Below are 12,656 nucleotides of genomic sequence, written 5' to 3'. Positions count from 1 at the left end.
CCCTCCTTCATGTAAGGAAGAGGAAGTGCTATAGTTTCTGAACAAAACAATTATAACATTTATTTTAACATGAGAAAAGGCAATGAACTTCCCCCTAATCTGACTTGCAGAAAACTGCTTTGCTACCACATTCCAGCAGTTATCAGCCTGAGGCAGACAGAGTAGCATGGAAAATTTTGGTCATAACACTTAATGCTGTCTGCCATACAGCTTTGCATTTTGTTCCACCCTCAAGATGTTATGAAAGATATTTAAATGAAGAATTGTAGGAATAAGTGGCGTTTAAGAGCATTAATCCAGACTAGTGTTTGTGCTGTCAGAAGACTGTAACTGCACAAGGAAGGATTGCTGCCTGCTTTACAGCTTTCACTCAGTGGCAAATGTCCGTGCCGGCTAAGCCACAAGAAGAGCTACATGTTTTATAAAAGAAATAAAGGATGGGTAATCTGTGCTCTACACTCCAGTAAACAATAAATGGTCAAATGATGACTTGTCTCTGAAATTCAAAAGGAGAAAACTTTTTTGAGACATTTTTCAATAGTTTTCTGTCACTTGGCTAAGGCGCAAGAGGATTTTGCTGGCCCACAGGGCCCATACAGTTGTTCTCCAGTCTTGGGTTTCCTGAGAAAGATGTGTGAAGACAAAACCATTCCCTAAAATTTCCTTGAATACACCTTCTTCAGCCCTACCTGACTGCCTTAATCTGTTAAGTGAATGACAAATTAGGCTCAGCTGGAGTCACAGGGCCACAACACACTCCCTGGAACATAAGGCAACATGCCTTATGAAATATGTTGATTCAAAATTCCATAAAGTCACAGGATAAAGGGAAGAATGAACTCACCACCCCTGTAGTGACTTGCCACAAATGCCCCATTTACCTTGGCTCCTACTCATGCAATTTTTTATTAGAACTGCTGTTTCTGTGCAATGTTTTATAAAACTCAAATAAATTTAAACTGCAACCATCAAGTCAATAGTGATGTATTAACTGTCCTTCCATACGTTAATCAAGGACAGGAGGCACGGATTTACAATGGAAAAGAAGCAGCAGTTTTGTGATGACTTCTATGGACCTAGTACTCCTGAAGTTAGTACAGGAGGCAGCAGGATAGAGTGAGTCCTGCAAGAGCAAGAAACTTACAGCCCTTCCAGTGCAATATGTAACGGTGTTCTTTACACTGTACTTACAGTTGTGTGAACACTGTGGGATGATCATGGCTATGCTGAAGTAATCGAAGCATATCCCACACCGCAGCAAGTTATCCACTGCCTGCAAAGGAAGCGCAGGTCACCGGAGGTCTCGCACCAGACAGTGTTTCGCTGCCCGCCCTCACACCGAGGACAGCGCAAACCGCCCGCACCGGGCGAACCGGTGCTCCACGCCTGCCGTTAGGGCGGCTCATGGACAGGAGGGGCGGCGAGCAGCGCCGCGGCACAGCCGCGCTCCGATCGGGCCCGCTGACGGCCCGACGGGGCCCGGAGGAGAGAAGCGGGCAGAGCCTTCATCCCGCCGCGGAGGAGAGACACGGAGTGCCCGGCCCGGCCTCCGCCGCCCCGCGTGCCCGCCGTCTCGCTGACACCCCGGCCGCCATCTCTCCTACCCGTCCTCCCTCCCGCCGTGCCCGCAGCAAGCCCCGCCACTCCTCACGCACCTTCAGCGGGAACAGGCTCGCCGGCCACAGCGGCTCGGGCACCGGCATTGCTAGGGCCATGGCGGCCGGCCCAGTCCCAACCGACCCCGGCCTCCCACTTTCCCCGGCCCCGCCGGCTGCGAGTCCAAATCCCCCGCGCCGAGCCCGGCAATCCGTTACCGGGCCGCGCTTCCGGCGCGCTGCGGCTGCCGGGAGCTGTAGTCCGGGAGTCGGGGCCGGGACTGCCGGGGCCGGGGCAGTGCCACGGGCACGGGCCGACCTCGCTGGGCCGCCGCGAAGCCCGCAGGATCCTCTGCCCCCTGTAAACGGCGCAGAGGAGAGGTGTCCGCCCGCAGCCCTGGAGCTCAGTACCAGAGGCTTGAATAGCCTGTTAGAACTGCTGCTTTCCGTGTCACAGCTAGAGTACATCCCACTTTATAGTGACTTGTAACTAAATACCCGCTTAAAACTTTTAAAACCATAGAATCCCAGACGGGTTTGGGTTGAAGGAACCTTAATGATCATCCGGTTCCAACACCCTGCCACGGGCAGGGACATCTTCCACTAGACAAGGTTGCTCCAAGCTCTGCCCAACCTGGCCTTGAGCAATGCCAGGGATGGGGCAGCCACAGCTTCTCTGGGCACCCTGTGCCAGTGGTTCATAACTGAAGTAATTTTTCAGCACCAAATGCATCATCTACTAGGCACTGTTAATACTTTCCCTTTTTTAATGCATGTGTGGAAGTTAGAACATCCCCAAAGGAGCTAAACTGGTGGCACTGATTTCTACGCATTCATCCTGTTCCTTGAACTCCCACGGACGGCTTATGGATGCAACACAGTTCTCAGGCACTGTGATAAGTTGTTTACTCAGGTGACAAATGATATGTGTCAGGGAGTGATCCCATGAGCTAGGCAGGAGTGTTTTCACCCATATCCTCCAGGATAATTTAAAAACCATCCAAGGCACTGTGTCAATGAGGTGTGAACAGTCCCCTATCTCACTTCCTTTCTGCAATTAACCTACTCCACCACCTCACCATCAGTCCTGATGTCTTGCTTATGCTTCTCCTTACAGGTGTACGTCAGCCCTTTGCTATGGGAACGACCTTCTCAGTAGATGTGTGCAGGGCTGTGCTGGGTTGCCATGGAAATGGGAATCATTACTGTCACCTCTGTCCTGGGGATGGCCAGGCTCTTTGAATTCAGCAGAGGGGACATCACAAAACCCATGTTAAAAATACATGGCCTTATGGATGAAAACAGCAAAATAGCAGATAACAATGACTGTGGATGAGTACTGCCGATGGGCTTTCAGAAGGTTTAATAATTGCCTGAGAGTTGGGGAAACTTAGCACATTGCCACAGTGTGTAGGATAAAATTGCAAAACAAGTTGCCTGTCTCGGTGCAATCCAAATGTCAGAAGCTACTTACCAAGGCTGGCACCAAGGCTATGCCACCAGTGCTCACATTGTCCCCATCACATGTGGTGCCTGCCAAGGGGGAACAACAGCAGTCCCTTTGCAGGTGCTCTGCTGCAATACACTGATACACTCCACACCGTTATGAATATTCCTGTTGATTACACGTGTTGTAGCAGAGGTTTCTGCACACAAACACACACACACAATGCATATTTAATTGTTTTTTATGTTCGTCTGTAGAACAATAATGTGTCTCTTTGCTTCCTTCATTCACGGGTTTGCTTTAAGCCTTTTGCAGCTACTGGTGACGCAAACATGCTGTTACCTGAAAACTGATTTTTCCTATGAGACTTTGTAGGAGGGTAATTTCCACGTCTTATTCCTGATTTGTGAGAGTCTAATTTTTGAATCAGGTAAAATAAAGTCAAGCTCCATGAACTGGCACTCAATAATTCTTACATATATATATATATACACACACACATAAAAGCTACTCCATGACCTACACAATGGAGAAGGTCAGAAGAAATGTTCATAATGGTATCTGCTGGCCTTACACACTATAATGTCTCTGAATGGATCTGCTTACTGTCTGACACTTGCCAAAAGTGCTAGAATTCACAGTATAATTTCATTGCCATTTAAGTGACCATTCCTTTCACCTTAAGCAATCCATTTCTTCTGCTTTTTCTGTGAGCTGTGAAAAAAATCAATGTATCAATCTCTTAGTGTTCTTTTTCAATTTCCTATTCTTTCCTCACACTCACCGCAGATCCCATTCCAGGTTTGCATGCTTTCTGACATGAGCTTATTGGTTGGCAGTTAACTCATCCTCCCTAGGAATGGACACAAGGGTTTCATTACTACAGCAACATGTTTACTTTTTGTTTTGGTAGACAGATGAACAGCAAAGGGCAATAAGTTTATAGCTGGGCACCATCCACACAGACTGCTACTGAATAAAAAGCAACTTAAAACTATTTCCAAGGTAAAAGCACCATATAAAAATAAAGCTGTAAAACCTGTGCTTTCACCTGAGTCCTGTATGACTCAGAAGTTAGAGAGCATCCACCTTCTTGGACAGCGTGGCCAAATTATCCCTGTAGCATGTAGAGAGGGAGGAATGTCAGGGCTGTGGGTTGTGCTGTCTCACAGGCAGTATCCATCCTGCAGTGTCTCCAGGGACAGAAGTGGAGTGGCTTGGATGGAGGCGGGTGTTGTTATCACCCGGGGTCTCACACCACAGTGGGGCAGTTGTTGCTTAGAAGCATCAAAGGACATCTCGGTGCTCTGGCTGGAGGAGCTGTGGATGCTCCCTCAGCCTTGGTGACTACAAGGACACGGTTATTTGGGAGCATGTTCCCTGTGGGGTGCAGTCCTGTGGGCTGTCCCGCAGCAGCTTTCCCACTGCAGGGAGAGGCACTGGGAAGCCGAAGCCTCTCACACTCCTCCAGTCTGGACTGCCAGGAGAATTTGGTCAGGCAAAATGCTCCCGCCTACTCAGCTGGAGCCTGTTTGAGCATGACGGGTCCCAGGGAGCAGATTTAAACCCAAGGACTCCTGCAGAGTGAGGACAGTTATTCTCCTCCATAGGAATACTTCCTGCTGTTACACTGGCATTTTGGTAGCAATACTAAACCAGTTTATTTTGCTGAACTGCCACTAAAACTTGTTATTATACACAGAACACCAAAACAGAGAACAAATACACTTCCCCCAACCCCCTCGAATATTCATTTAAATTAAAATACCAGCAGCGACCAACCTGCATTTCTGTAAACTACGTGCCCTGTTCTATTAGCAAAAAGAAATGTATGAAAAGCTTAGTAGGAGGTAGAGTAGCCTAACATGAAGCAAATCTCCCAAAGCTGCTTATTTGCATATGTACTGTTGAGACAAAGAAAATGTCTAAGTGGAGTTTAACAAACTTCCCAGCTGGTTACACACGACTTAATAATGTTAAGAAGTGTTTGTCCCCAAACGGTGCTTCAGCTCCAGTGCTGCTTACAGAGCTGTTGTTTCTCTCTGTGCTCTTAACAAGTGGCTGGTCTTCTGCTGCCCTTAGTAGATTGTTCTTAAAACTGATACTCCACGAGGATTTGCCTCTCATACGTACGTGTCATTGGACGCACTTTATGACAGAAATACAAATGCACGATGGAAACAAGCCTCTGGGACACGAGCATGTAAATTGGATGAAAATCTGCAGAACATACTGTACTTAAAAAAAATAAAAACAAAGCCCAAACCATGGAACATTTTGAATTGATTGCTTCTAAGTATTTTCAGAGATTCCTTAATATTTAAAGCAGTGGAAAGTTTCTTGTCATGTCATTCCCAACCAAAGAGGAGAAGAGCCTGAATACCACAAGTAAGATTGTTCAAAAACATTTAACATTGACCTAACTCTGCCCTTCTGTTAAAGTTGCCAGTAATTTATTGATTTCTACATGACTAAATTTAGTCTGATGTTGAGAATTTTAGAACAGAAGAATCTCACCATGGAGTACTAACTCTTGAGATGGGACTATATGAAGTCCGTGTCAAAACAATCCTTTCAATAGCAATCTGAATTAAGTATTCACCATGCCAACCAAAATAACATCATTTCAGATCTGACATCTGCCAGTGCAGAAAACCTGAACAGCCCATCAGACCAACACAAGTTAACCAGGACAAGGTTTGGCCCAGAATGTAGCTAAAACCCAGCCCCTTTCCAAAGAAAGAGCTTTACTCATTCTTTCCTGGACTGAATTGACTACACAGCATCAATCAAAAATCTGGAGCAACACAGAGAAGATGTAGTGTGAAACTGTCTTTGGCTAAGGCATGGGTGTGCAATAAGGCTTAGCACCACAGTGTGAGTTTACTATTTAGTGTCAGAGGTTACTTATGTGATAGCTAGCACATCAACTGGCATCATCTCTTTGTAATAAATAGTTTAAGCTAAAACCCAATATCATCTGAACATAGTAATTTATATTTTGTCTTGTTTGTACTCCCAAAGTAGCAGTCAAGATTATGAGCTACAATTATATACATATTTTAATCAATACACACAACCTTTGTCGTTTAGCAAGTCCCAAGGGTTCGCACACAGCTGGAAGTAGAGGGGTGTCTTTTCAATGTCCAGTAAGATGCTTCTACCTTAGTTTTATGCCTTGAGTCAAATGTAATCTAGCTGTGACATTTATTGCGATAGTAACTGATAGCACTAAACACTTTTTGAGGAATCTGTTGGCAGTCTGTTTCCCTCTAAATCAGACCTTCCAGGATGACAGAAGCAAAAGAAGTCACATCCATCAAATGCTCTGTGCAGCCTGTTGACCAAGAAGCCTGCCCAGGTGGGGAGCAGGGTCCCTCCTTCTGGGCCAGGACAGGCTGAGGAGCCACAGCAGAGCTCCCAGGAGCAAGCTCAGGGTCAACCAAGCATGAGAGGGACTCACTGCTCAGCTTCTCATTTTTGATGATACCTGCAGAGAACCTGTCCACACTACAGCATCAGAATCGGGAGTTTGCAGAGTAAGACTGGCTGAGAGCTGCAGTGGTATTTCGGACCCCCCCTCCCCTTTCGAAGCACACTCCAGCGCTTCTTAAAAGGTCTGCTGTTAAGAGTTTTATATGGAAAGAAGTGCGTAAAGCAAGGACCACAAGTCTCTCCAGAGCGTACTCAATTTGGCTGCCTTAATCTTCTAATAATAGTCACTATTACCCAGATTGTCATTTGAGAATGCCTATTGACTATTAGACAAAATTGCAGACAGACCTTTCAGGCATGAAGCTGAAGAGAAGAGTTTAAATGAGACATATAAATTATTTCACTGAAAAGTTCACTCTGGAAGCGTGGCATTATTTTACAGAGTTAAATCTCTCTCTTCTTTCACAAACCACAGCAGGGTACTCAGCATTTGGACTGGCTTGGGATGGGGTAAGAACGAAACACCCACAAGCGTGGCAATGCTTGGTTCTCCCTTTGCTTGTCCTCAAAGGATACACACATTTCTCTGGGACCTTCCCAGGTGCAGACCATAGGATGTTAACACCTTGCAAGACCAGGACATAAATATTTGAAGTATTGCACTAATATCAACGTATTTATTCTCTCAATATTCCTGCAACAGAGACAGCATTTTCTGTTTTCACAGGCCAGAAAACTGGGACATTCCGATGCTCACTGTCAACATTTAATTCCTAGCAAATGTCTATTGCTTGTGCCAAAGTTCTCTTTTCTGAGACAGAAAAAACTATCAGAAGCAGGAAATTTTATCCTTTTCTCCCTTTTTACTTCAAAGCACCATCTGAAATGGTTCATTAAAAATAATAGCATTAGTCTAACAAGATTATGCAGAATTGTTTTCTGCCATATCCCTTTCAGACACAGGCAGCACTGAAGAAATTTAACATCAAGGTCCTTTCCAATCCTAACTATTCTATGATTCTATGATTTCTGCTTCAAGGATTTTTCATGGCAATGAGACGATGCAGTTTTAATACTTGGTCCAGGCACTGTCAGTCAACCAGCAATGCTAAGCACTCCTAAGAGCAATGAACAGAACTCGGGCGAAATGGGTCAGCTTGGGCAGGGGACATCATGACAGCGCTTGGGTCACCACCACTGTGAGAAGAGGACCTTGCTGTCCAGCATGTGTGCTGTTTAATTGTTGAGTCTTTCAGCTGAAAACAGCACGTAGTGAAGAAAATGTGGAATAAAATGTGTCTACACTGGTATAAAAGACCCTGCTGAATCTTTTTGATTTAAAGGAAGCAAAGACAAAACAGAAAAAGAGTAAAGAGAAATACCTAAGTAGCAACTGAAGAGGTTGATGTACATTACCATGCATTTTAGGTGCTTTGTCTTCAGCAAACAGAAAATGAGCTCATGTGGTGCTTTTCACCTAGGAAAGAACACTGGTTTTCAGCAAGACAGTGGCAAAGCCACCAAATCAGGATCAACGGAGCAGTGTGGGGAAGTCAGACATGTGGTGGGGGAAGTTCGGCAAAGAGAAGTCAGCTGGCCCGAGATGGAGAGAGAAAGGAATGTTTTCCATTAACAGCATCCATTGCAACCCAGCAAAGGGCAAGGGAACGCATGAAATACAGAAAGGCCTCCAGCTCTTGGTTTTGGACAAGAGATACATGAAACACCTCCTGAAATTAATAGAAGACTTGTAATGAGATAATATATTAGACCAAAAACTACAAGCCTTTCACTAAATGTTCACAGCCTCTAAGCTGTGATTAAATTGTTCAGTTCCTAAACTACCCCGGCAAAGGGAGTATTGACCAAACAAGCTATTTAGCGTGGCAGAGACAGAGAAAGGGCTGTTCTGCTGGGTAAGCTAATGCTGCAGTCTGCTCCTACCATCGATCCAATGTCCTTTAAATGGTGTAATTAAGCTTTGAAGTAATGGGGCAGAATGGAAAGTTAAACTCTGTGATTGCAACTTATTTGTTTCCTTGCAGTGGCTGTCAGGAAATACTTATGTCCTGCCTCTTTGATGCAGTTTGTTTCAGTGCACTAACCTGGCCAAAATTCACTGTGTTCCGTGTGCTTCACCCTTGGAGAACTGCACAACTGGAGCCCAGGCAGCCCCTGGCACCAGGGCATTTTATTCTGAGTTCCCATCATTCCCATCATTTTCTTGGAGGGCTGTGAACTGTGCAAGTTAGAGCATCGCAGGCAATCTGAATCACCACATAGCAATGATCCACACCTCCTTGTCTGAAGCACAGAGCATGGGGAGCATTTTGCACAAGCACGTTATAAAGGAGGTGGCATTGTGTGGCAAGATGTTTTATAGCTGCTTTTACAAAATCCAATTTAAACGGCAGTTCATCTTTAGAGGCAGTTTACAAATTGATGAACAGCATTTCCAGCTGACACTGGGGCCCTGTGTAAGACACTCATACACTCTGCAGCCTCTTTCCTTTCCTCAGGGTTTCTGTGCCTTTGGTAGCAGTGACACTGCTCTGGTGCTGGAGCTGAGAATGGCACAGGTACCGATATGCTGGTACATTAGTATCTCTTGGCCCATTCCAGTGCTTGCAGCACAAGGATATCACAGCTCCATCTGCCAACACCTTCTGCTTCCCATCGGTATTCCGATGCGCAGGTATGCTCAACCCAAAGCACACACCTGAAGCTGCTGAAGCATTGCTACTGGCATTTATTACTCAGCTCCTTGTTCCTTAGCAGGTAACAGCAGTGGCTCTGTGCAGTGTTGGCTCTCTGGAGAGTTTGGGTCTATTCCCAGCTTCAAACCCACTTGTTCAGCTTCAGGCAAGGACCACTCCTGTGCCTCATTTTCCTTATCTGTTAGGCTGATTGGGCTTCACCTGACTGCTGTGAAGCTTTTAACATCCACAGCTGTGAATGTGAATGACTGCTTTTGTGTTTACAGTTTATATTGCCACTTTTGTCATGCGTGAACCTGCAAGCAGAACAAAACCACTGCGTTATACATTTCATACGTTGCCCTCCCATGAAAATTTCTCCTGATGTGTGTTTTTCATTTTCAAAAGGAATAAAAATGTTTGTGCTGCTGTAACATCTCTTTGAGAGGTCAAAAATGTGATCTTCAAAGTTGAGATATGGAGCAAATTATATACTTGGATTATGATCCTTATCATTGTCCACATCTACAGAATCCTTTCTCTGCATAGGACACAAGGGTCCACAGTCTAGGAAATGTCTTCTTAATCATACCTCACCTTTTCTTTCAGGACCAACAGACAATCATAATGCAATGATAAATTCCCTCTTTTCCAGCCCACGCCAAGTAGGATTGAGCAGTGTGTTTGGGCTGACCTCACTGTGCTGTCTTATTTGGTCAGAGAGGGGAGCAGCCCTCTGCAACAGGGCTTTGGAAAGGTCAGGAGCCACAGCGATCCATGTGCAGCCTCGCTGGGCTCGCAGCTTTTTCCACAACAGGTTTTCCTTCAACTGCTGTGGGGAACCAATCTGCCCAATGCAGGTCGCTCAGCGGTTGTAAATGCGATCAGGATCCGTCCTTGTGTAAACATGCTGATGAAAAGGCCCTTGGCAGGTGGGAGAAGGGCATGCAATGGTTTGGATGTGTTGAGGGGGCAAGACGAAGGTGTGAAAGCTGTGTGGTTGGCAGTCTGAGCTGGCTGTGAGTAGCAGGACCCTCTTTTGGCACCATGTCCTGCTGGGCTACCATGACCTCTTCCTGCCCCAGGCTGCCCTCAACACAAGACCCTCACCCTGGGTTCTGCTCCTTGAACCAGGCAAGCAAATCCTGCTCACCTGAGCACAGCACCAAACTGCTCTGAACTTTATCAGGCCAAGCATCCCTTACCTAGTGGGATTTAAATGCACTGTAAATCAGGCTCTGGTGTTTGCAGCCTAGTGTTATCTTTGCTCTGATGAAACAGGGAAGCCGGTGTTTGCTGCCTTCCAAGACCAAAAGGCAACAGGGAGATGCTAATAACCTTTGATTAGTCAAAATGTTCACAGCCTGTGTGCTGAAACATATTCATCACCCCTGGTGCAGGTTATGCTGGCAGGTAACACTGCACCCAGCTGCAGCCAGCTCCCTTCTGCTGCTATTTATCTGTGCCACAGGTCCATGAGAGTCTGGGTTTCACACAGAAATGCCTTGAAAGCGCAAATGGAATCCTTTCTTCTTTTTTTTTTTAGCCTACTTCAATGGTTTTAGGCCAATGTAAATCAGTGGAAAAGAACTCTTACCATTTTACAGAGCAGCATGGAAACTTCATGAAAAAGCTGTTGGAGTTGGCAGCTGAAGGAGCCAGGAATAATATTTAAACTTTCTCTTGAACTGTTTTGAGATAGACACGATGAGTAAAATCACTCTGGGCATTTCATAATAAACCGATGCTGATCGAGTTGGACCTGACCTAAGGGCAGCATGAAATGCCAGCGACTGCTTAAAAGGCAGCTTGGGGAGAGGAGGCAGCAGATGAACCCATCACAACCCTGACTCGAGACAGGGACACAGATTCAAATAATAAGCCATCGATGAATTAGCCTTTGCTGATTTTGGTCTTCTGCCACAGCAGATGTTTGTTGACGTTAGAGAGACGTTGTTCTAGCACATGCAGATACCTCCCATTTGAACACTGATGCTGATCCAATAAATGTGATGAAAATCATGAGTAATCTAACTAGCTCTGAGTTATTCCAATATAAAAACTATCGAACTGATAGGCAGTGCACAGTTAGAAGCATTGGTAGGTCTGTAATACTTTCCGTTCTATTTGATCGTTCCTGACAGCTTATTCTTTTGCCAGCCTTTTGGTTTAGAGTCTCTGTTTGACTGCTTGGTTCTCAGCCTGGGTGCAAGTCCTTACCCCACTAAAAGGAAAAAAGCTAAACAAAATGAATTCAGCTCTTTACAGAAAAATAAGGATGCTGTGTGTTCTTGAGACAGTCCCAGCAGAAAGAGCCCATCATTAGCATCCAAGCACCAGGAAAGGCAGCCCCTTTCTTTCTCAGCACATGATCGCTTTACTTTCCAGCGCTAAATTTCTTTTAGTGATTTCCCATGCAGTTATTCTCTGTCTTAGGGCATGGGGAACATGCAGTGCTCTGTATTCCCCACCCCCCCAGCAAGAGTTGCAATTAAGGTAACGGACAGTAGCTATCAAATAGGAAACAATATTTTGGATTCTCATGCAGAGGAAGAATGGGTAAAATAGGTGAAACATGAAGGCAAAAATGTCGGTACATTAACTGAAGTGTTTCCTGGTTGAAATTTGAGCTCTCCTGCACAGACTTAGCCTTTCTCAGATGAAGGACTTGGGAGCAGATTTGAATACAAGTTGTTCCTCACCTCTTGTGCCATATTATCTCCTGATCTGCTGCCAAAACACTCATCATTGGGACTTTTTTCTTTTGCTAGAGATTATGTTTGGTTTATTCTGCTGCTGTAATTTATCATTTCACTGGCACCTTCCCCTCTTCCTGAGCATTACGCAGGTCTCAGGCTTCGCAGTGCTGTTGTATACAGCTCCCATTGCTCCCTCCCAGCCCTGCGGGTCTGCTTCCAAACCAGGCATGTGTCCCATGCTGACTCCAAGAGCAGTGCCAGGCAGCAAATGCAGTGGGGTATTATGCTGCGACTGGGAGGGAAGAGCTGAGTCCAGGGGTCAGATTTACTGAAGATCCTGTAAATCCCTAAGGTAAGAATCCATGGAAATCAGTCTCTGCTGTGCATCTAGTTCTTAGATACAGCAACCACAAGAACATCCCTTCTGCTCTGGAAACTCAGCAAGTATCGGAGCAGAGCAGTGTTTGATTTAGTGCAGTCTTATGGTACTGCTACTGCTGAACCCAGGACATAGCCGAAATAAGACGCTCTGGAGGAAGACAAGACAATGTCTAAAATGCTGTGAACATAGTGGGTGAACATACCAGAGGGGGAGCACTTGACCTCAGCAAAAGCTGGGATTTATGCTTCACTGAAGGTGCTGGCTTTGTGTAATTCTGTGTTACAGAAGGGAGTAATTCTGTCTGTGAAGGGAGCAGACAAAGAGCTGCAGAGCTAATAGCCAGGAATGCAGATGCAGCAGCATCACCAGCAGCCGCTGAAAAGAGTTTCTCTAGGAAGAAAG

The 12,656-nt window shown here is 45.6% G+C and overlaps 2 protein-coding genes and 1 long non-coding RNA gene across 3 annotated transcripts in view; 1 reads left to right on the top strand and 2 right to left on the bottom strand.

Annotated features, from left to right (window-relative positions):
- The window catches only part of RAD18 (RAD18 E3 ubiquitin protein ligase), a 58,568-nt gene extending 56,595 nt beyond the window's left edge, over positions 1 to 1,973 (bottom strand). The window contains exons 1-2 of the mRNA XM_061455968.1: positions 1,656 to 1,973; positions 1,192 to 1,273 (exon numbers count right to left, since the gene is read on the bottom strand). Coding sequence (XP_061311952.1) covers positions 1,192 to 1,273; positions 1,656 to 1,715 — 142 coding nt within the window. The 5' untranslated portion in view covers positions 1,716 to 1,973. The remainder of the gene's footprint in view (positions 1 to 1,191; positions 1,274 to 1,655) is intronic.
- Positions 1 to 12,656, top strand: part of THUMPD3 (THUMP domain containing 3) — a 350,792-nt gene that overhangs the window by 164,528 nt on the left and 173,608 nt on the right. The window lies entirely within an intron of this gene.
- Positions 9,202 to 11,325, bottom strand: LOC133270735 (uncharacterized). The gene is made up of 2 exons (XR_009743894.1): positions 10,327 to 11,325; positions 9,202 to 9,490 (listed from the first exon to the last, which is right to left on the bottom strand). It is a non-coding gene; the product is annotated as an uncharacterized LOC133270735 (long non-coding RNA).

The sequence above is a fragment of the Pezoporus flaviventris genome, unplaced genomic scaffold, assembly GCF_033815535.1.
Source record: "Pezoporus flaviventris isolate CSIRO_AGI_PZ_B2104156 unplaced genomic scaffold, CSIRO_AGI_Pfla_v1 ptg000021l, whole genome shotgun sequence".
NCBI lineage: Eukaryota > Metazoa > Chordata > Aves > Psittaciformes > Psittacidae > Pezoporus > Pezoporus flaviventris.
This window is presented reverse-complemented; position numbering and strand designations above follow the sequence as displayed.